Genomic DNA, 25,634 nt, shown 5'->3' on the forward strand with positions numbered 1-25,634 from the left:
GTGTGTTTTATGGGATTAAAATTATTAGCAAACTGAGTATCACTCTTAAATATATAACATTAATTAATTTCTTGTATTGGAATTCTACAGGCTAATAATTACCAGTGGTAAAAAGTCTGCAAAGAGAGATATAAATCAATAATTAATTTTATAATGTATTAATTCATATTTTAAAGTCCTTACTTAATTATTTTAACGCTTATTTATAATCATCGTTTTTAATCTCTACATCAGTACTGCCCCATTGGTAACCAAGTATGTACAGGATTTTAAAGAACCTTCTTTAATAGAAATGTATTCCTTGTTTTAGTCAGGGGACTTGTTTGTTTAATAGGATCTTACTGCAAGCATAATCATGTACTTTAAAAAAATTATTTACAGAAAAGAATTCCCAAAAGCAATAGCACCCCGGAGGTTGCAGCTGACGGAAGCACAAGCACAACCCGTGTTTGAAAGCCTTGTGGACCAATATTTGAGACATGGTTTGCACAAAGGCATTCCTCCACTATTTGTGGATTTGAGGTATATATTTTATTATCTACGGATTTAAATATTCTTGCATATTACATTGATGTTGATTATTTATTACAATTTAAAAAATTTCTTCCCGTTTGTGTATTTTAATCTTAATAGAAATAATTCTCTTTTCCAGGTCTTTATATGCAGATGAAAGCAAAGCAGAGACAATAGAAAAGTTGATTGTACAGTATATAGAGAATTTATCAAAGCATGGTACATTTGGTCCAGAGAATGATGAGGAAAAACAACCCGCCAGTGCATTATTGTGGGCATATTATTATGCAGCACAACATTTCGACTATAAGAAAGATACCGACAGAGCTCTTTATTATATTGATGCTGCTATAGAACATACACCAACACTTATAGAATTATTTATCGTTAAAGGAAGAATATATAAGGTATGAATTTAAATTGTTCATGTTGGAATTTAAAATGTTGATTATTTCCTTTATCTGCGTGAACAACGCTAATTGCTACAGTATCAATAATATAACTCATACAGTCATATTCAGTGAGGTTTAAAATAACTTTTATCAAGATTTTTTAAATATTGTGTAATACATTCACTTATTCCAAAATGTAAAACTAATTTTAACTAACTTAGACCAATCAAGAATTCAGATTTTATTGAAATTTTTGACTACCTTGTAAATTTTACATTTTTAATGGTAGTTTTTTTTGTTTAATTAATCTTTTTTCCTTAATAACTAAAGACATGTGGACGTCCAACATCTTAGTCCTACCCATGACTACTGATGTGTGTAAAGCAGCTATAAAGCCATAAATAGCAATATAATCTGCTAATAATTTATTTCACATAATGTAGGTACAGTCAGTTCTCGACTTACGACATGGTTCGAAGCTTCGAACGTAAGGTGAAATGACATATATGTACATTATACATTATATAAGCAATTATACATTATACAAGCAAATACATATACATTATATAAGCAAATGTAATGGCTTTTATTTCTGATTTTTAATTGTTGTTATTTTAGTTAGGTAATTAAATAACTACATACATAAATAACTATATATTTAAGAATTATTCTGGCTTATGATTGATTATCATCTGAGCTACTGATATTCATTGCTGTCCCTTGAGATTTATCAAGGAGTCTAGTAGTAGTGCTTTTTGTTTATATAAACAAGTCCAATTTTGTTTAGACAGTGTGTTTTTTCTTCTCCTTATAAATTTCATCATAACAGGCAATTGCTTGGGGAATATTACGTTGTACCTTCGAAAATCTATCGTCGTAAGTCGAGGTGGTCGTAACTCGAGGACTGACTGTAGTTAGATCGTCAGTGCAATTAATAGGGAGAAATGTTTAGTAAGTTAATATTTATTTTTCTCAGCACGCTGGAGATCCTGTCTCGGCGTACAAGTGTTTAGAGGAAGCGCAAGCTATGGACACAGCAGACCGCTACGTAAACAGTAAATGTGCTCGCTACATGCTGCGTGCTGGCCACGTGAAACGGGCAGAGGAAATGTGTGCCAAGTTTACCAGGGAAGGTATGTGCCCACTGCATCCAACACTATCCTACATACTACTCCATGGCAGTGGGCGGGGCACACCGCTCGTGCAACCGATGTCCGTTGGGGCTGAAACATTCTCGAAAGACGACTACGAGCCAGTAGACGCAGCTTGATCCCAGGCAGCTCCACTATTTGGCCATGGGGGCATTTAGATTAGGAAGTGAAAACAGACCGGCAAGCGCCGCTTAGTATCGCCGTTCACAAGAAGGATAGACTCTATTTGTTCGCTTACAATATTGTTGCAATATTATTGTTAATTATTGGAAATCTACAGTAAAGGCCTATGTCCATTAGTGGATGTTCCATCGCTGAAATGGTGATGAGGAATAAAATTCACTATGTTGTTAACTTCATATTCAAGTAAGGTAAAACAGAGATGGGATAAGGCTTCTTAATGTTGACTTTATATGAAGAACATGTTTGTGTAGAATACATGTTAGGGTGCAAACAGACAATCAAGATGGATTATTATACTTGCACATGGGTATCTAAATACTCCATAAATATATATTTTTTACGTTTGTTTAACTAGTAGTAACTCATTGCAACTATCTTTATAATTCATAGCTAAAATATCTAATGGTAAATATTAATTTGACAATCTGATCACTTTCATTGGTTTTTTGCTTAGTAATATGGACATAGAAGGCTACTTGAAAGAATCCTTCATTCTCGTTATATTCACATGAAATATTATAATTTGAATTATCAATGATTATTAATTAATGGCACACTTACCGTACTATATAATAAAAGTGTCTGTAGTTTTTGTATACTAGAAATTAAGTATATAAATTATAAGGCACTTTGTAATAAAAACGCCATATTTGTGAACATCAATTTTGATTTTAAATACATTATCTCAGTCATTATACTATGGACAGTATGTGCTTTTGGACATAACTGCGCAAAATATTGGCTGTGGTGTTGTTCATCAATAGAATAGTCCCCACTCCTCTTCTCTTGTGGTTGTCGGTTAAAGAAAAATGTTCATAGGTGACAGGCTACAGTTTTGCCCAAACAAATTTGAAATAAATCTTATGTGTAATGTATTAAAATTGAATCAAGAGAGACTTACCATAAACATATTGGCACATTTAAAATTGTAGAAGCTTGAAAAACTATTAATCAATAATTTTATTAATGTTCTTCTAACAGGGGTTCCTGCTACTGAGAACCTTAATGAAATGCAGTGCATGTGGTTCCAAACGGAGGCTGCGGCCACGTATCAGCGGCTACAACAGTGGGGCGAAGCATTAAAAAAAGCCCATGAAGTTGACAGAGTGAGTTATTACATAACGTTATATTATTTGAATAGTTTTAACATCTTAATGAAAGACAAAGAAAGTCACGGCATGGCGGAAATTATAAATAATAATAACTATTTTAAGCTTTTAAAATCTTCGAAGGTACATGATCACATTTTTTGCTACAAATTAGCCTTCCAAAACGAATTTGTACTTCCCGACAAAATAGAGTAATCACTTTATTTATTGAATTATTGTAAAATAATTAAACCATCTGTGCATCAAATATTGACATCACCAAGGGAAATTACATTAATTGTAAATATATTGTATATAAGTAATAAAAATAAGGATTTCCTTTCAGCATTTCTCTGAAATAATGGAGGATCAGTTTGACTTCCATTCATACTGCATGCGGAAGATGACTCTTCGTTCGTACGTCGGCCTGCTGAGGTTAGAAGACGTCCTGAGGTCGCATCCCTTCTACTTCAGATGCGCACGCGTCGCGATCCAAGTGTACCTTCGTCTTTACACGCAGCCCCTGCAAGATGTTCCCCAAACTACTGAACCCGATACAGGTTAGTTTTATGACATAATTCATACCTATGATCTACCCATCAAGATTTTGGTGAGATCATAAGGCTTGCACGTGATTTTTGTGACATATAAGGATTGAAATTTGGTAGAAATATTCCTTTTGCCTAGTAGAGGTCAACTTAGAAAGAATTTTGGACAATTTCACTCGCTTATACTAACAGGTATAATAAATAACATGAAATAAAAATAAATTCATATCAACTAAATTTTACCTTCACACAGTTCACAATTTTTTCTTGGGTTAAAGTATATACATATAACATATATAAATAAAATTCCACAAGATATCTTAGAACTTTAAGATTAAAAAGTAAGGAAAGGATTTTTAGTTTTAAATTTAAAATTAAAGGTTAAATACATCTTATTATAGCATTCAAGTAGTTTATGGTTGATTGAAAAGCGTAGAACTTGGTTGTTGAATCATTTGCAGGGTTGATATTATTACATTATTGATAGATCAAAGATTATTACATTTTTTTAAAAAGGACAAAGTCTCTGGACGGTTCTTTTTAGCATATGAGTATTCCGAACTGTTGGTAGCATACTACTTATTATTTTAAAATAATTGACATTGGTTTTAATTGAATTTTTTTAGCTCACGTTTTGCATGTTACAGTTTTTAAGTAAAAAAAGTAAGTCTCTTAATCTGTCTTAACGACGACCTAATGTCTTGAGTTGAGCGATATTGATTCTGGTATTAGAAATTTCCAAGCCGCAACTAATTACACAAACAAATCATTTACATCCATTCACATTGCACATTTGTAGAACTGTGTTATAAATGGTTACTATTAATAAGGCTACTACCGATTCTCAAAAGGTTATTAAAGCTTCATCACTTGTTGGTAGAATTTAATTGTTTATTTATTTCTGAAAATGTAAATTATATTTTAACTGATGCATTGTATAACATAGTTATTTTGACTATAATTTTGTTTATAATCAATAAACCTACCTATTACTTGATAACCGCCGGTTCTATTTTACCTGTTTATAGAAGTCCATCCAAAAAAATGAGTGTCTGGTAGAAGTAGCCATTGCATACTTTAGACCTTTTGATGATGAATGATGTGTTTGTCTAAAGTAAAAAAAAAACATTTGTGCAGCCGCCAGTACTGACTTTAGGTAGGTTGAACCAAGCATACGATACTCCTCCCTTTACGCTGCGCCCATACCTAAGGCGAGGTAAGGTGGTTTTGGTAACACTATACATAAATTTACAAAGGTGTTTTTGGCGTATAAATTATTAGCCATTGTATATTTCTCCACTTGGATGCTATAAACTAGATATACATTTATTTTGTTATAGCCACAAGTGGCTAGTTTCTTGACAGTCCCTCGGTTCCTTTAGAATTATTCTACGGATTAAGCTAATATTTTTTAAATTATATTAATCGACTTATAGTAGTCTTGTCGAAGTTCTAAATACGTTTATGTACAAAAGTACGTCACGACCTAACCTACGAGGATAAATAAAAACATTTTTTTTATAAATATAGCACTCAGGAATTTTGAATCACGATTGAATAATTCTTTATTAATAGAAATTACGTAACATGTTTAATAGTTACTGTCAAGGTTAAGAAAATATTTTAGACAAGTCACTCCTGTTTACGTCGTGGACCAGTTACATTTGTGTTACGCGAACTTTGACTTGTAGGGCTCTATCGTGCTAGGTCCCTATTTCAGAAGTGTATATATATATATATATATATATATATATATATATATATATATATATATATATTTATAAATCTTTGTTTTCTAATCAATTTACACCTATGCACTGATTCATCATGATAGCTCCGGCTATTCCTCTCGCCAAGAAGTAATCAAGTAAGATTTTACGAAATTCTACCCGCAAAATAGTAGAGAAGGCTTTCGTTGAAAAAAATAATTAAATTAACGAATTTAAAGATTTCGGTCGCGGGAAGCTAGCAGGGGGACTACTTTAATAACCTAGGTAATCAAACAATATTGTCCTTTAATGTATTTTTAATTCATTTCCTTATTACTTAATTAAGTTTTATCAATTACAGTTATAACAACTTATAATAAGGTTTATTGAATTATATAACAATGAAATTGATTTGTACCATAATTGTGAATAAGACACGTAGTTTGTATAAAAAATGTTTCATCTGTCGACTCTTAATTGCTCCATTCAGGCGGTCTATAACACTCAAGACAGAATTTATTTTTTTAATATCCATTATTCATTTTCTGTTTTTATTTATTACAAGGTAAGCATTTATTTTACATCGCAATGACACAAAATTACACTTCAAAAAATATGAAATCAAAGACCAGAACCTCATAAACAATATGATAAAATAAATATTTATAATTAATAAAATATTTTAGCAGGCACATTTGATGTGTGTTACTTACTATAGTACATATAATAATAAGTCATGATTCAGTGACAAGAATCACCCAGTGGTCGAACCACTGATTCTCATATAGGAACCTACATGTGTATATGTGGTTATTTAGTAGGACATAAATAAGAGGCGTTTTAATTTAAAATTTTTGATATTTATTTTAATTTACTTTCTTTGTGTAACAAAATACAGATACAAAATCACAATTACTTGTCATTATTTTCGTTTACATAACAATTGTAATAACAATATGTACACTTATATTATTCTAAGACAATGCGTTCAAACACCGTCACGTTTATCACATCGCATCGAGCCTAAATTTCCAAACACAATACTGACATACATAAATAAATTAATTACCACTACTCTTGCACCACAGTCACTTAATAAATACGATTTAATAAATAGGTTATAAAAGTTAGTAGCGTTCATTTTGGAACTGCATCCCCGCACTGGTACGTAACGTACTATTTGTAACTCGCGCTTCTTTTAAATATTATGGCAATGCGGCTGGGGCCGCTAGTCTTTTCGGAGCTTATACTACTAGGACACTTAAACATCACATTTGCGCTTTGTATTTACACATTTCATCGCCTCCCTTGCGGCGTTAGTTCAGACTAGAGCTTTGGTTTCACCGTCCGTAGCCGGGCGATCTGTGTCTCTCCGGCGGGCCTTGCGAGGCCTGCGGCGTCAAGAAGTACACGTGTGCTCCTTCTCCCGGCAACCTGTACGAAACGAAGGCACCTCGTCGTCCGTCCCCTGTATTCACAGGTGGTATCCACTCCGCATCAGGGTTGATAGTAGGCGCAGGGTTCTTGTAGTTCACATCTGTATCATGATGTAATGATGGCGGTGGTGCGTTTAAATCGTCCAATTCGATGCCATACTGAGCTGCTTTTCGGTAATTGGGATTTGGTATGGGGATAAATTCGCTGTTGGGATTAATTGTCGGCCGTGGATATCTGTCATTTACTCGCGTGTCGTGCAATAAAGACGGAGGATTCGTTGGTCGCACTAATTGAGCATTTGGACTTGCTGGAATTGGTTCACTGTTGGGGTTTATTTGCGGCCTTGGTAGACGGTAGTTCACTAGTGTATCTTTTTCTAACGATGGCGGGTTAGTTGGCCCTGAAACTGGAACCAATTCGTAATCATACTGCAGATTTATGTTGTTGTTGACTGGAGTTCGCACAGTTTCTAAAGGAGGTGTAACTGCCAGACCGTTAATGTCATGCGCGCCGTCTTCCACTTTTTGCCCGAAAATATCAAATGAATTCCTCGTGATATCATCGAAATAACGCTCATCTTGCTTTGTGTAATAACCGTTGCTTATGGGGTTAGGTGTGGTGCTAGGATACGGATTCACATGATGTACAGGAGACGCCGGCTTGCTGCTTTGTACCGGAATGTGATTTCGATTTTTGTTTGCTTCTTTGCTCACGGATGGGTCATCGTAGTCTTCATTTCTGTGCTTTGTCTTTGGATAATATCTGCTGGGTGTCGGTGTCTCAGTCGTAACTTGCACGTTTTCTACTAGATACTGTTGATTATATACTGGTGAAACTGAAGGAGAAGAGATGGCGTTAAACTCATTTTCAACATTAAATGGTTTGCTATAACTAACCATTGGTCTGAAGGGTTCTGGATCCAGTTTTGGTGCACGGAAGGTCAATTGTTCGGGTCTAGGATTAGATTGATAGCTGAATTGATAAACTGGTCTCGGGGTAGCGTGTTTCTGCTTTTTAGTATAACGCTGTGACTGTGCTTTAGGTCTCTTTGTGGTAAACAAATCGATTGTCTGACTAATGTCTGCTATTTGTTGATAGAATGTATTTGGATTTTGCTTTGTGTGCTGCACGTACACCGGTTGGGGACGTGGGTTTTGGATACTGAAGTACTCCTGTGTTAAAGTTTTGGGACTTTGTTTTGGTGGCCATAAATACAGTCCGTCTGAGTCATCAATTGCACCGTAAGAAACATCGACTGCAGGGTTGTAACCTTGTTGTGAGTTGATGCGCGGCTGCTCAGGCAGCGGAGCCGCGTTAGCTGGTACAGTTTTGTAATAATTTCTTCCATCAAAATAGGTTTCTGGAGTTGGCGAGGATTTCGGTTGTTCGTCGTAAAAGTAAAATGATGCTACTGCATTCTGGCTCGGTTTTCTTCTGTACACCGGCTGTAGTTTAGTTGCGGGGATGCCGTCGTTCTGTGTGTCGGAATAATAAGCTCTTAACGGCACCTGAGTCGACGTTATGATTTCGTCGTGGATAGAGTTAGGAGTTTTCTCTGGTATTCTATAGATTACGTAAGGGTTCTCCGAAGTCACTGGCGGTTTGGTGTTGTAAGCCTGTTCCGGATAATCGTATATTACAGATACGGACAATGGTTTTGAAGTAAGTTTTGTCCTTGATTTGTACACTGGCTTTTCGTTCTTTGGTCTAGTTGTTATCTCGTCGGGTAAATTGTGTACTCGGATTGGATGTCTAGGCGGCAGCGGCACCACACGCTGTGGTGTTCTCTCTTTGGGTGTTGTCACAATCTCTGTAGCGGGTGGATTGGTTACCGTCGTCGGAACTTCTGTTGTCATAGTCGATTCTGTTGACGTGGGCCTCGTTTTGTATTTACGTCTATACGTAGTTGGCGGCGTTGTTTGTTTTCGTGTGGATTTTGGCCTGGGGTAAGTCGATGTTTTTTCGGGTCTTGTGGTTTGTATAGTTTCGGTTGTGGTTTTTTCTTCAAGAGGAGCAAAGAAATCTGGCGGTGGCGGTAAGATTATTCCTGGCACAAGCGGACCCGCCGGTACGCTGTTATTGTACTCAGAGTGGTAAGAAAAATTGTAGGGCGGCGGATAATAGATCGAAGGGTCGTCTTCGTCGTACAGATCTGTTTGATTGCTCGGTGGTGGTAGGAATGCTGCGCCCGGAGGAAAGCCTTCTGGAAAAGAGCCGTTCATGGATGGTGGGTACGGTCCTTCGCTCGCATTCCCAGGTAGGAATGGGAACGTAGGAATTCGCATCGGCGCTTCCCCGGAAGAAGAGTTTCTCTGATCATCACTCGGGGAGTAGGGCGCTCCCGCTGTGAAGAGGAATGGCGGTGGTGGTAGAGGGCCATCGCCTTCTCCCGTAGGGAAGGGTGGGAAAAGGGACGCGGGGACGCTACCGTTTGGCGTAAGGAAGACGAGCGGTCCGTTGTCGGAGAGGCGTACCGGAAAGGGCGGGGGTACTTTGGGTTTCTGTGGGAGCTTTACTTGCCTTCTCGGGGCTTCGTAACTATCGATCGGTGGCCAAGGTTTGCGTTCACTTTCTTTGGTGCGCTCAGGGAATGATCCTCCTTTGAGAACCAAAAGGTGATCTTCCGCGAGCCATATCTCGTCTTTCTTGAGTCCACCGAGACTCTGCAGATTATCCTTCGATCTCGTTTCTGAATTGGGTTCGTAACTAACGATTCCTGGTCGTTTAGGAGCTCGTGCAAATATCTCATTTTGTATTAATCCGTATTTTCCTTCGGCTACCTGATCCGACAAAGTCTTTTTCTCTTCGTCATCCTCTTTCACTTTTCCGGTCTCCTTACCTTCGCCGGCGCTGGACATGAGCATACCGTCGTCCCAGATACCTTGATTCCATCCTACGGTGCCGCCCGACTGTTCGGGCACGTACACGCCTGCAAATTTCCCACTTTCAGTCTTTCCGTCGTAGCCGATGTAATTTTTGGACGCGCTGTACTCTTTGTTGTGTTTAATTTTCATGTGTCCACCGACTAGACGTTTCACTGTTCTTTGGGTCTCTGCGGTGTCCGAGTCTGGTGGCGAAGCGAGACTACGCTGGTCGCGCACGAACGAGTCGGGTGGCAGCACGTAGGTGGGAATGAGGACGCTGGCTTGCGACCGGCACACCCACGCCAGCGCCACCACTAGCACTAATACCGCCCCTCTCACCATCTGAAAGTTTAAAAAACATTTCTTAGTTATAAAGCATCACTATTCATATAAATCGCAACATATTTCGTCAGTCACTTGCTACGTTAAGCGCGAATTAATAAATCACTTATCTATACGGGCTCGTTCTTGTTAATCGAGTCTGCAGCTTCGTGTACATGAGCTAAGTGAAAGGAGCGATGGAGTAAAAAACTTTAGCCGGTAATATAAGAACTGGCAAGCCGCGCGCCAACGCCTGCCTTTTATCAAGTCGCGTAGCCGACCACCTCCGACCGGGCTGGCATTGAGAATCAAGCGTTTAATTTGGAAATTAGCGAGTAATGGCCACAAGACAGGAAGGCCGATCGAGGCCTGCGACAAAGCGGTCTCGTTTTTTAAACCCGTTCGCGTTCGCCTTGTTAAACTCGGTACGTTGTTTTGTTCCTGTAATTATAGCGAGTCGCATTGTTGTTGCAAATATTCTACGGCTATCGACATAATACGACGGTACTCGTTTTGAAACAAACATTGGGAGGTAGCGATTCTTGCAATTTGTCGGCACGAGTCGGCGATTGGAAAATAGTTGACCGAAGCAAATTCATACTTGCATGTTGTGTACGTTAACAGTATAAAAATGTTTGTGTCACCGATAGCGTGTGGGGATATTGTGTAAAGTCACGTGTTGATCCTGTGAAATTGTTCGTGTTTTTATTACGAAATAATGTAGAGCGGATTGCTTGAAACGTTTAAAAGCAAACCGTATTGTATAAAATATTGTCAGAATGTCCGTTTGGTTCGAGCCACTGGGTGTGACTAGGCCTGTGAAAGGTGTTTTATTCGATTTCGCCTTCGATATTTACAAGAGCCCCGTAATCGTTCTTGCTCATTTGAACTGCTTTACAAAACTTTACGAACAATTTAATCGTCAGACGTATATCTTTAAGAAAATTCTAAAGGTTACGCAGATTTTTTGCTTTATTAACTGCGTTACTTTTTAAAATTGTTTAAGGTTAATGGCTTAAAATATATACGAGTAGAGCAAAGTGTTATGTAAAATAAGTTCGAATCAATATACGATTAACAGATTATTACTTTTTATATTACTTAACTTTTCAAATCGTTAACATTAAAGAATGTCTATGCTAGTAACTATTGCATAAATAATTAGACACGTGGGTTATTATATTCGACCTTTACAGATCTTAACAATTTTTCCAGCTATGTCCTCGTCAAATTGACTGAGTTCCATAACAGTTGATCGAGTGGTGTGTGTAAATATAACATGATACTAAAGAAAACAGACGACCCTCGTGGGGTAGAGTAAAGCGGATATGCCTTAAATCACTAATTCAATTATCTATAAACGTGTAGATCAGCGTATGGGCATCGTACGAATTGAAATTTATAAAGTGCACGGCAATGTTTACTTGATTTGACATTTGGCCTACGGTATCGAAGCGCACATCCTTTCGTTTCCGATACCCGTTCACCTTCGTCGAAATCACAGATTGTTCTCCAATCGAAGTTTTAGACTTTTGGCATTTCTTGCCATTGTCTGTTTAAAATATTCAAATTTTGGATTCCCATTTCTGAAGTATTTGCATAGGTTTAATCTAAATATGGAAAGCTACAAAAACAAGTTTTGCTTTAAGATAATAATCTAATTTTATCATTAATGTATTAATTCACGAAAGATAAAGATCATTAGGCACTTGAGGCAGCTGTGTCGTGAATGTGAAAATTGCTATTTCAAGTCTTATGATACATAGCTAATTAGAATAAAAAGCTTGATAGATCAAAGCATAGAAAGTCTTTTAATCATATAGAGGCACGTTTTATTTAAAATCGGCCACAGATGAAAGATAATTTTAAACGTATGCCAATTGCATACGAACTTTCTTTGGCATCTTTGCCAGTGTTGGGAAATGTCCCGATGTATTGTTGTCATTTAGTATTCAACATGCGTGGTAAACAAGCCGCCAACTTTCCAATGGCCTTTATTTATTGAGTAGACAGGACATGCCGATTTCACAAAGTTCATTATTCTTTCGATCCAAGACAGTCTTTGTTAGTCGGGTTGCTTTATTTTATTGCTCTGGCCATGCAAAATCCATTTCTTAAATTTAACATTTATTTTTTCTTTGTTATTTCTTAAATTTAACATTTAATGTCGTACTTAACTAATACCTAAAAGATAGCAGAAGTATGGATACGTATGTACGTAACGCGTAGATAGGTAATTTTCCTATAAACAAATCAAACCTTTTTTTAAAGTGAAAACCGTTTATTAGGTTGAAAATAATCGTGGAAAATTAGAGTTGAAATGATAGCTATTGCCTATTGATCGAAATCATAGCAAATTGCCTCAAGGTTGGCGTTGGACCCTTTGAGTGAAGTATTATTAATAATATATTAGTCACTGTTCTTAAGCTGTTATTACCTAAAATATCACCGCAGATTGAGCGCCTGACGGATTTGTATTAATCACGGTTAATTAGAAATTATTTACAGCCGACAAAACAAAGCCTTATGCATTTTAAGAAGCAATAAGCAAGCGTTGTAGCAGTGTTAAATCCTTGAACTACTACTTCTTTCAATATTTAGACTTTAATGTTTATTACAGATTTGAATGTAAAACTAAATAGGTTTATACCTTCATTTTTATATGGGGTTTGCTATACCACGATTTAAATTATTTTATAATCTTTATAATGAATCTCTTAGTGTTGCGTAAATTGTTACATTATCGTATTCGTCAATCGCTGTTCGATTCAATGAATGGTTTGAAATGAGTTCTAATAGTGTCAGGGCTTAATAATTGTCTCGAAGGTGCTGGAGGTCAAGGCAAAACCCATCTTACTTAGCCTGTCCTGTTTGTACTGTCATACCAGCAAGTTTCTTAATTAGCAATATTACTTTAATGACTCATTTTAATTCATTAAGACCTTTTTTATTTGCTTTAAATAAATTATTTTATCCGTTGAGGTTTAAAAAATTGTATTGATCGTTATACTATACATGTCGTTATATGCAAAACACATTAAAAACATTCAATTTATTTTTAACAAGTTTCGTGCGTTCATCACTTAATTTAATTTTACATTTGGTAAGCAATTTTCATCTATAATTCACAGTACATATTGATTCAATTACGCTGTCTATTAAGGTTGATGGTCGAATTTGCGGTTGTTGTTGGTGCACCGGTATGCTAAGTAAGGTCGAGTTGTAAAAAAGTGATTTGAGCGGTGTCGTGACTGGCGGCGATACGAAGCACGCGCCTGCTCCGGGGCCATTTCGTCGTGAAATATTTCCAAGTATTTCTATGTTCCATGTGCCTATTATGGCTTATGATTTATGCCATTGCCTTAGTTACGTCCAAGGATTTTTTCATAACTTTGCGCAAGTGAAAAATGTAGAACTGTACTCGTATATACATATTTATAATCTCAATGGCTACTTATTCATGTATGAAACAGCCAAATCTTTATGATTGATTGATTTGTTTATGCTACGTGTGGACTCTCATTTCATTTCAATATTATTCAAGTTTAATAAATAATAATTACCATTATTTTATGTTTACTTTTGTTGTTTTGTGCTAACAATTTATATGCAAGCTTTCATCTCTTTGTTGTGACTTTCATGATTGTTTGTTACGTTATTCGCAAAGCGGTCACATCTATTATTGTATGTAATCTTCCACATAACGGTCGGTTATTCGTTCTCATGTACAACCGTAATAGCTATTACGCAGTTTCGAAACCTTTCGTAGATGTTTTCACATGAATTGAACAAAAGCAAAAAGAAATCGTGGGCGCGCGTCGTCGCTAACTTTTGAACTTTCCACTGTGTCGGCTTTTAATTTAATTACGTACGTGTGATACGTGAGATGTACGAGTATTTTGATTTACATGTAATAACTGTGTTAAACTGCCTTTGTATAGTAACATAAACGGAATAGTTCAATTTAATTAATTTGTTTCTAATTGAAAATTTTTAGGAGAGATAAAGATGATAAAAAGATTTATATTTTGTTACAGGTAAGAAAAAAAATACCGAAAGTTTTTTTTTATCGGTAAGTGAATATTTAGATCACATATCGGCAACGATCGCAGAGGAGTGGGCGGAGACTTCGCGCACTGCATCCATGAGGTAAACGCCAATTAAGCGAACAGATAATCGTCGCTGTTCGTTATTTCCATATTGTTTAATATGAGTCGCTTGCGTAATGCATTTCAAAAGTTTTCCGACACTCCGGCTACCTTTTGGTGTTTTTCGGAGCGTGGCGGATAGGCAACCTTAGCAGTTGGAGTCCTTCGCTTGCTTTGGAGGAAAGCTGAATGTTTAAATGGCAGTGTTTTGTAATTTTTTTAAGCAATTGCGGTCAACGGGCGGCGATAAGATTATCGCGCTGCAAAGTAATTTTTGCTGCTGTAAACCGATGCTCTGGCACCGAACAGAACAGCCCGATTAGATTCAATCCGGCGTCCACATCGCAGTTTGGCGCGCGCGACAATTGCCATTGCTTAATACCATTATGTTGTATTATACATTGTTTTCACACAAACGCGGTATTCACAGACCTTGCTCTCTTCGAAATTGGACGGGTGTAACAGGTTTCGCGCGTTATTGCTTTTTTCTTTCGTTTGATAATATCGCCTCGAAGTTGCTCCTAGCCGGATGCAATTTTTTGTTAAAGAACATCTAACGTTTATGTGGTATTTGATCGCCGTCAATTAGTGTTTTCCGTTAAAAAACTTATAGAAATTATTATTAAGTCGTACCATACGTAAGACACTAAGTTTAACCACCACATTGTCCGTTAATTCTGAACTAACATTTGTGTCACTGATAGTGAACAATTAAGGTAATATTCATTTATTAAAAAAAAAAAACAAATCTTGTTATGACATCTTATTGAATAAGTACCAAGCTCACGTTAGCAACGCAGTCGGGCGTTAAAAACCTACGATTTTCGGAACCCCGAGAGAATTGGAGCGAGGCCGCGGTCCCAGAACTGTACAGATGTCTTATAAAAATATTCTATACAATTATACCGAAAGAAATCTGGTAAGTTTTCTTATGTATAATCTCGTAAATATGATATTCAAGCTCGCTTTGATGACATGTACCACTAATGTCGTTGAATGAAAAAATATGCACATCAATAATGGTCGTTTTTGCTCTTTCTTGATGAGAAGCAATATACGCGTGCGAGCTTTGAAAAATGATACTTTCCATTCCACTAAAATCCCATTACATTTGATGTAGATTTGCATTGACTATTAGAAACCACAATGAGTTGGATTTGAAATCGTTCGGGCAATAAATATTTCATAGTCGGCTGGTATCTGTCGGTTGGTTAAGATTCTTATCTAACGTCATTTAACGTGGATTTCCTGTTCTTCGCTTAATTATCTCGCGCGTTCGCTATGTCCTTGTTTGAATTATTTAATTTCACACGATCTGAGGTTTGTTCACGTAACAATTATTGATTTATTGATAGTTACTTCCTCGATGTGTTTTTGTGTTAAAATCTCGAAATCGTTTTGTGTTGGATTATTTGTAATATGAACAACTTCCAGGCATTATGTCATTTAAAGCTGTGTTCGACTTTCATTTGTATGTTGGACTACTTTCATGAGTCGAATCGGAGTTGGTCACCATGATTTGTACATTTAAACGAATATAACATCCGTGAATGTATGTAATTGAATAAAATTGCTATGCATCATTTTCCACATGTCTAGAATGTGTTAAAACGCAGGACGAAAAATAAAATTAGAATCGCCGGGTGATGAATGAAGCCTAAGCGGTCACGTAACTAAATGTACCGGTCCTAGTTAATTAGCATTGTCTACACGCACACCGCGAGCCCGCCGTTATGAGAACATCCTGTCCCATTCCTTATTAAAGGTCAATATTACATACAGTACATTGACTAAGTAAGCAAGTATTTGTGGCTATGACTAAGCTCCGCCTTAAGTATTTATAATGAATTTCGTAATAACTTTATGATTATGCTTGAGAGTCGTATGAACACGAATAATGAGAATTTAAATTGTAATAACAAATTCGCAATTAATTATGAAACAAACTTTTGATATACTATCGAATTCTGAATCAAAGTTCAAGACGAGTGTATAAACTATTGAAATTGTATGTCTCGCGGCTGAGTGTCGCGTAGGTTTGGATTAGCACATCGCCGGTACGATGTGAATAATATTTGCTGTGCTCATTACCGTCAAGAACATTCCAATAATCCCTGACTCTATAGTTTGCGATAAATGTCGACGGGTCGCGGTTTTTGCCTCTTCTTGCATTATTGCAATATATGAAGCCTGGCTGCGCGACGAAAACTCGCCGGACGAAAACTTTTGTTTGTATTTTCTCACAAGTGTTTCTCTACGTCGCGTCATTGAGTATTGCGCTGAAGGCTGGGCTATGTGAAATTTAACATTATTCGTGTCGCGTTAAAAGCATTGTCTGTCGTCCCTATATTGTGAGGCGTCTAGCTCGTGAGATCTAGGTCGGGGGCCTGGATTGCACCTATTTGCATGCAGTATAATAATAAATCGTTTTGCAATATAAATCTTACATTGTATGATAACGGCTGAGGCTGCTGGTACACACTCGTACACTTCTTAATTGCACATGTCAGTCACTGCACTGTTAGTGTCACTCGGGTCACAGGCACATAGCGGGCTTCCGTCGCGTTTCGTTAGCGGAATGTCTTCGTGGATCCTCAAGGGTCGCCGCGGGTGACGATGGTGGGGTGCACGTGTGTTCTGTAGATTGCTCGGCGCATGAGTGGCCAAGGTGGTAGGGGGCGCCGATGTAAATACTCCGCCGTAAGCGCGTGCGCAGCGATCACGCACACTACAACGGTTTGAAATACGCGACGCACACAGATTTAAAAACGTCCCCGCGCTGTTGTGTACGCGTGTCGCGCGTTAGACCCACAACGGCATCGATATCAAATCGATGGGAGGACCCCGATTCCCTGCCAGAAATTAAAGTTGTGCTACGTTTTTGAAAAGTGATGTTGGCTAAGTAATTTTTTTTGTGTAGTGCTCGAATACAATTGTTTTTAATTTTTTTTATTGTGAATTAACGTTAGCGAGGTAGTTATTAATATAATAAACGGTTTTCAAATTGTTACATGGTAATTTAACAATAAAGTGTTTCACGTATAATGAGTTTTTTTTTTATTATCATAACATAGGTGTAGTAGAATAAACGTTAATTAATATTTGGTAATTTAATGCTCACAATATTTTTTTGTTATAAGGATTTTAATATTTACAGCAGAGTGAAAGAATAATTTGTCAGGAAAAATTATAAAAAATCTAGTGATAAAATATTTTATTTTGATGGTTTTATTCTTGTTATATATTCTATTGTATAGTGCATAGTTTTGCTTCACCAATATCAGTATCAGACTACCACTGATTCTGAATTCTTTCTTAGAAGTATAAATAACTGCTACTATGTTTGTATAAGTTATTATACTTATTTGGTTTTATATAACATCTAATACCAGAAAAATATATTCTTACATTGACAATTCCAACTACGGGAAATAACTTGCATTAACATACTGACAGTTGAATAATTGGATCCTATTTATGTGGTACTATTTTTTATTGATTTTATTATATATTCAATATTGTTTTAAGCATAACAAATTTTCAATGGCTACGGTAAATGGATGAATGATTAAGATTGTTTTCACTTAATATTTATTTCATGGGAAAATAAATTGTTATTCACGGCAACGTTATCGCGATTTGACTGGTTTCGTATAATGTTTTTGCATTTTGCATTGCATTGTTATGGTTCAATGATAAGAATTGTTTTTAATGAAATTTTGATTTTTTTCTCTTCCGGGTCCACTGTGCACGTTCACAGAGTCGAGATATTAATGTAATGTACATTTATATTTATTTCATTTGTAACGTAATTACAAATATTACATACAAATACAAAGCTAATAGAAAATATGAGACTAATTGCAATTTTAATGGTAGATAACCACAACATGCGGTAGATAAACAAAAATAAAGATAAATTAAACATACCTTAATCTAATTTAAATATGAAAATAGTAATAGTGTGTAGTTAAAATCTGTATTTATACATAGTATAATTGAAGTGGTAGTAGTAACGTTAGCCAGGCAATAACAACCGGCCAAGCCGAGATTCTGCACTCCTGGGCGCCCTTGTGTCGGAATGCTAAACTTGTATTGTCGACGACTGACAGACCAAGCCGAGGTAGGAGAGATGGACCGTACAGCAGTGAGAGTCCTGTAAAAAAAAAAGATAAATTTCACGCTTTGCTTGTTTTAAAATTATTTATTGGTTTTTATTAAAACAAAGTCTGTACGAAATGATTCCGATTCAAGCCTACATTCAGTTATATTCCTTAAATGTGTCTGCGATGAGCCCAATTCGGGATTGGACAGTTTGTTCTTATGTAATGAAATAAAAACGGAGACGATTAATAGGCGTTGAATATTTAATATTTGTGATTATATTATTATTATATGTCATTTACATTTTAAATTAATTTGGAGCTGACAATAAAAATAGTTGAAAATTATTGATTCCGATTGAAGCCGTCATATTTCTTAAATATTTATGTGTTCGCCTGAGCCGTAGCGTCCGGACTTAGAGTTCATCCGTTTATCCGTTGCTCAATCCGTTTGGCTTGCGCCGTGAGAGCCGCGAGAGCCGTGTCATCGACATCGGCCGCGTCCTCGGAAGGTCGCGTCAGACCAGAACGGGAACCCCGCGATATTTGCATAATTGCTTAGGATTCCAACATACGATGCGACTTATAAAATCCTCCGTTTATTTATTTATTACTTGTAATTGCAACAATAGTTGTAATAACTAAGTATTTTTTGACAATTGATTATTGGTCTAAAAATATTGTATTATGGATAACCATTAATACACAATTTTTTTTTTATTCTCTCTCAGACAGGTGTGAACTTATTCAAGTTCATTTGATATTTTTATTTATCGTTTTAGTTAAAATTATAAATTATATTTATTGTGAGTACATATTAATTAATGCGAGTATATGTGTAGTATGTGTATATGTTTGTATTTACATGTTGACTATTGGCTACTTATACTTCTATTTCCATACTATTGGTTGTTTGGAAGAAATTGCTTGGTATGATAAAACCGCTCATTGTATATAATAAAAAATCGTAATTAAAACAAAAAAGTTTTGATATATACTTACGTCGTTTTCATTATTTTTACATATCGAAATAATTAAAAGAAATATTAAAATGTACCGCAATAACAACAAAAAGTTTAATATCATTTAATTAATTATTATAATAATTATTGAATATTTAAACCTTGATGATGGAGTTAGTAGAACTAAGTTCTCCTCAATTCTAATTTTATGCCAATGTTCAGAGAATTCATTATTTATTGATTTTTTAGACAGTATTAAATACTGCCATGTGTTGTTTTCAATATGTCGAAAAACAAACTCTCTGATACAGGTGTTTGGTTATTGATGTAAATGTTTTTAGGGGGTGAATGTACAGCTCAGTTGCTGTCAATTAAAGGTATTTTGGTACATCCTATTTAAAGATCCAATGGTTTCAAAAATAATACATAACGTATTGAAAATATAGTAAGACAAGGCATTTTCAAAATTTGAATAAATACATACTAAAATTTATATTATTTAAGAACTTTATGCAGGCATTGTTGCATTCCAATAGAAAAAAAAAAAAAATATTTCAAAGTGATCACTTTAAATGATAAGATTGATTGAAAATGTTTGTAAAAGATTTAATTTAAAACTTTTAAACTTTTACACAAGCAGTCAATGAGATAAATTGTAATTGTAGATATTAAATCTAAAGCTGCACGTGTGGTGGAGTCCTTGTGTATTTTTCTTATAATGATAATATGAGCCGTAATCTTTTCACATCTTGAGAATGATCCCGGATCTCATTTTGCCGGTCGTTCGTATGAATTTACTAGTCACGTACACTTTAGCCCACTTCTGTAAATATACTTTTATGTGGACTTGTTTTGTTTGTTATTTGTTTATGACGTTATATCAAATCGCTTCATCTTATTTAAATAGATTTTTGATTGCTTATTATGTTATAATTGCCATTATGTGTAACATGGACATATGACATTTATAACAGGTTCGACTTTGTTATCATCTAATAAAGTAGGCTTTAGTATAGGATTTTTCACTTATAAGAAAATGAAATTCGCCGCCTATTCGAGTTAAATATTGCTTTCATTAAATAGTAATGAAAATATTTATATGGTATCGAAAAAAGAATTTTACGATACCATATATGTTATTATTGTAAGTTTTGTTAGTCATTTTTATTATGAAACATTTCATGTTTCGTTTGGTAATAATTTTTAATCTTTCTAATAATTTTTAAATATTTAATAGTTTTCTACTCAATTCGGTTGGTTAGTTTATTAATGTTTTTCGTTGCCAGAATTTTACTGACTGTTTAATTTAATAGTCCTTGTATACGCTTGAAAATATATACATGATTCATATTAGTAAAGAAAAAATACAATAGACAGTAAGAGTATGGAAAGAGTAGAAGGATAAAAAACAAGTAATTAACGTGTACATATAGACAAATATATAAACATACATATATATGTATGAAGTATGATACTTATAACAAATACTGTGTAATATATAATTATAAATACAATAATTAATAAAACCATTAAAGTGACTTGGTTCGCACTTTTCTCAGAAAGAAAAAACAGAGAAACAAAAATGAATTAAGAGATAAATAACGTAATTGACGTGTACATACAGACAATGCATATATATATACAAACATCCATACGTATGTATAGAAGCATACATACTGACAATAAATACCGTATAACAAATCATTACATATAAAATAAGAAATAAAAACATCAAATTGACTTGGATCGCACTTGCCTCATAATGAATAAAAAGAGAAAGAAACAAAAATCAATGAAAGGATAAATAATCATTGGTCTAGTAAATATTTCGCTCGAAAACAATAGCGTACATACTAAGGTCATCTGCGTATAGAAATTTTCCTTAACTTTAAAATAAATTAATTCTATAAATAATAATGTTTTTCAATACGATTTCACGCTTATTATAACCATGTCTAAACCGTAGCGGTTATTATATTGAAACTTTCCGACGCTTGTCCATGTTGGTAGTAAGGTGGATGCCGGATATTTATGGTATTCACACTTGAAAGGTTTTAACTAGGACCAGCGCTGATGAATAGACTTTATTACATTTTTGGATCAAATATTATGATGGAACTTGATTAAGTAGCATTAAGACTTCGGAAATGGAAAGTTATTTTTATGTTTTACCTTATCAATTAAAAGTACTACATTATGCTTTTCTTAGGAGCTTCACAATATTTTTTACTTGTTAACAAAATCAACAAGCGACGGCGCCAAGTGTTATCTAATACGTCAACCTCACGGCGAAACTCCGTAGGTCACCACAGATATTAACCTTTGAACTTGTGTCACCGTCAGTTTGATCATGATCGAGGAATGTCAGGGATTTTCCTTAGCCTGCGTCATGTGTTGGAAGTAATGCAGGTTCTTTCGTTGATATTTAATTTTTACGTCAATATATTTTTTACATTCGTATCCGTGTTGCTTTTCAGGATAAAATGTTGTTAGTAAATAAAACCAAATACATGTACTTTTTCTATTTGTTGTATTCTATTGTTGATATACATATTGTTAGTGTTCTTTGCTCCATCTTGAATTTAATAGGATTCAAAGAAACAAACTAACAATTACAGAAATGCTGGTCTACATTATTGGTAATTATTTATTTTAAAAATGTAACTCTTTAATGGACTGGCCATTGCCGATAGGGTTTCTTTACCCACTCCGAATTTAAATTACAGTGTTATGTTCAATTTATTTTAAATTATAGGTTTGGAGATATTTTATAATCATATATTTAAAAAAATATTTTCATTCAATATAAAAAAATTAAAGCGTATTTAATAATTTTATAGATACCAGTATGTAACAATTTTTTTACGATCATTTACTGTTGAAGCATTACAGCGAAGCTTACTTATCTTCCCGATGGAGTAGTAATAGTGATTTATGTTACATAAATATTCGATTCTATATTACCTACTGTTTACTGTATTATAAAAATCTAGCTGATGATCATTGGGTCACTACCATTAAACAAGTTTGTTAAGGCATTGCTATGTCGTTATCGTGGTCTCTCACTTTACATTGGCAAGCTCACCTTCACCTTTTAACAAGTCTTGGTGAAATGCGGATAATCCGCACACGAACGAGAGTAAGCAATATGAAGGATTAGCAAGTTAAAGTGTAAATGTAGGCAAAGCACATAGCGCACAGAATAAAAGGCCTCTGGGGCGTTAAGATTCTGCAGTGGAGACCATGGGTCCACTTTACCATTCACATACAAAGTCGTCTTAAGACGCTGATGGTAGGCCGCTTTCAACTGGTCCTATTAGAAATCTATGGATAAACTTAACATCCAGCTCTGAACGTCATACGTCTGAAAATTATTGCTATGTTCCGATTTTTGAACCATAGTGAAATTATTGAGCCAAAAATATGTAGACACATTGTATTAAAATGACGAGTGAAGAATGATGCTTCACAGGATTTTTTTTTGCAAAACCTTGGCAAGCACGTCGTCACATTAGCATAGAAAGTTAAACTGTGCGTATAATCTTGATACTCATGCGGAGGTATAACTAATGTGACAATTAGTTGGAACGTATTTGGGGTGGTTCTAAAAATGGAGCCTGTGGTATGGTATAGTTTGACGTATTAACAACTTATTTGTTAGAAGGTCGCGGGTGTTTGTATAGAGTTTTTTTGTTTATTTTTTTGCATTTAATTTAATTAATAGCGCACTTGTTTCTTTTTTGATATACCCAGAAAATATTATCCATGCTAAAATTGGTAGTGTCAATCATAAATATAATTATGTTTTTTTTACTCCGGTTGTTCTCACTAAATATTTTTGGCCGTAATATTCATATAAAAAATTGCTTAAAATATTAGCTTTAGTATGAGAATTACTTAATCCGTCAATAATAAAAATTTAAATTGAAAAAAATCCTTTACTTTTCTTTATATAGCACTGTTTTAATTTGTGTACGATGCTTCTGCCATATGAAAACAACTTTGAGTAATTTATAACTTTGTTGATAGAGAAATTACTAGCAACATTCCAACAATTTTGGTTTCCCCCAAAACCGGGGATTGTACGTGTAGGCCGGGCCGACGCGGTACCGGTGCAGTCGAGTTCGTTACTTTTCGTCCTTTTTCTCGGAATCATGTTTGTGCCGTGTGCGGCGTCGGCGGTGTCGGCGAGACGCGTCCGTACCGCATTCCGCGACACCGAGGCGCTCGGATTTGACCGTTTGACCACTTCATAACTCTGCCGACCTCGTTACTATCGAAACTCGATTCGCTGTGTTCTCGATCGGTGACATTTTTCAGTGTATATTTCGTTGCGAATGTTCTCTGTGATATATGAAGCTACCGTTTGGGTATTAAAATTGTTTGTAAGATTGATTGATGTTTTCGATGTTAAATGTATTTTTAGCAAAATTAAATGTATTCCATTAAATAACAAAAGGTTTTTTTTACAAAACAATATACAAACTACCAAAATATCATTACTTCAGCATTGGTTATTAACGTTTGAGTATTAAATGTAACTGTGTACTGTAAGTCGACGCAATAAATTATCATTTAATACATTAGTCGTTACCAATGGTAAGGGCACAGCATCCTTACGGCGCCGGACTCCCAACCGTGGCGTCTGTCCGCTTAAATTATATAATCGAATAATCGTGACGACGTTTCGGGCGCATTGCTGCTTTATCGGACATCGCCAGTCCACCCGGATATGGGGAGAGCCAGTCTTGTTGCTAGTCAATACGCCTTTACACTTTTTATTGCCTGTTTAGAGCCAACCCAATGTCTTTTATCATTTACTTCTAAGTTTATTAATATTCTATTTGTATCGTATCGAAATAATTAAATTGTTTCTTTAAACTTTGTTTACTTCAAGCGTTTCTTGAACTTATACATAGATAACTTTTTGGTACCATCACACCAGCCGATAGACGATCAACGTAAAGTTTTCCAAAAAGATCGCTAAATGACCGATCTTGCGCTGCCCGCATTCAGCGACTTCCCGCGGCTTTTAACTATATAAACAAGAGTTAATTTCTTTCAATGGTCAACTATTGAAAATAAAAAATCACAATTACAGAAAAAGTATTTATTGTTTCAAAATATTTTCTTAACAATGTCTTCATTTAACTTTGCAAGATTTCATCTCCGTATTTTAGGTCCTCCATTCTTTTTTCATTGACATTTTGTTATCCATCATAAGTGATTATATTCAACTGTCTGTGCTTATCTAAATGAAATATCCTAAAGAAATACAATATCTTTATATTCGTAACCTTGGATACATTATTATGTAATACTTGATCCGTTATTTACGTCGGTTATTTTTAGAATAACTTATACACTCATACCAAGAAAAAGAAGATAGTTTTAATTATTTTATTATTTATTTTGATTTATGTGAATAAAAATGAGCGTGTGGCCAGTTTATGGAGTTGATATTACGTGTGCGGTACAATGTCGATTGTTAAAAAAATGTTTAAATATTTAAATATTTTTTTATATATTAGCTTCATATATCCGTTTCGAAGTATAGAAGATAGGAGGAAGTATTAAGGAAGTGTTGAGTGATATATTGTTTTCAATATATGAAATTATCGTTATTGTCTATCTTACGGACGTAAGAGAATATGACTTGCTGCGCAGATTAATAAACATAGCCGTAAATGGTGAAGAAAATGATAATGATATATCTCGACAATGGATATTCTATCGAGAACATTATCTTAGTTCATAAGGTTTCACGGTTGGCTTACTTCATTTACTTACGTAACTTGATTACCCTATTCATGTAATTGTTGCCAGAATATAGAAAATTAATGTTACTAATTTTGTAAAATTTTCGTTATAATAAAATATTTGGGATCTAATTTTAAAGGTTTTTTGATTTTTATTATACTGAGTGACTGGTTCTAAATGGTTTGCTGTCATTTAATGTATGATAAATTTAAAAAAATGAATGGTTTCAAAAATAATAAATAATGTTATGATGAAATAGTACGAAAAAGCGTTTTCAAAATTCATTTTACTTTATGTTAAAATTAATCATTGTTGCAAACTTTTTACAGCCAGAAGTTACTGGCTAGTCGCATTTCAATAGAAAAAATAAATTGATGCAACATAGAGTCGATAGAGTTCAGAGTAATAACTACTGTATGTTTAAAGGTATATACGAGTATGTATTTAATGTGTCA

At 34.9% G+C, this 25,634-nt stretch overlaps 2 protein-coding genes across 2 annotated transcripts in view; one reads left to right on the forward strand and one right to left on the reverse strand.

Annotated features, from left to right (window-relative positions):
- Naa15-16 (N-alpha-acetyltransferase 15/16) overlaps positions 1-25,634 on the forward strand; it is a 108,424-nt gene that overhangs the window by 4,183 nt on the left and 78,607 nt on the right. The window contains exons 6-10 of the mRNA XM_068767151.1: positions 382-522; positions 653-920; positions 1,882-2,038; positions 3,221-3,345; positions 3,674-3,887. Of these exons, the coding sequence (XP_068623252.1) occupies positions 382-522; positions 653-920; positions 1,882-2,038; positions 3,221-3,345; positions 3,674-3,887 (905 nt within the window). The remainder of the gene's footprint in view (positions 1-381; positions 523-652; positions 921-1,881; positions 2,039-3,220; positions 3,346-3,673; positions 3,888-25,634) is intronic.
- Positions 6,429-17,002, reverse strand: LOC137923689 (mucin-2). The gene is made up of 2 exons (XM_068766927.1): positions 16,802-17,002; positions 6,429-10,227 (listed from the first exon to the last, which is right to left on the reverse strand). The coding sequence occupies exon 2, from the start codon at positions 10,225-10,227 to the stop codon at positions 6,925-6,927; it is 3,303 nt and encodes a 1,100-aa protein (XP_068623028.1). The 5' UTR covers positions 16,802-17,002; the 3' UTR covers positions 6,429-6,924.

Source organism: Battus philenor, unplaced genomic scaffold (genome assembly GCF_028537555.1).
Source record: "Battus philenor isolate CCGP_79_NKW_IND1 unplaced genomic scaffold, ilBatPhil1.0.hap1 SCAF_22, whole genome shotgun sequence".
In the NCBI taxonomy this organism is placed as follows: Eukaryota; Metazoa; Arthropoda; class Insecta; order Lepidoptera; family Papilionidae; genus Battus; species Battus philenor.

Excerpts from the sequence above, each read along its gene's own strand:
- LOC137923689 (XM_068766927.1), bottom strand. The coding sequence starts at position 10,227 with ATGGTGAGAGGGGCGGTATTAGTGCTAGTGGTGGCGCTGGCGTGGGTG.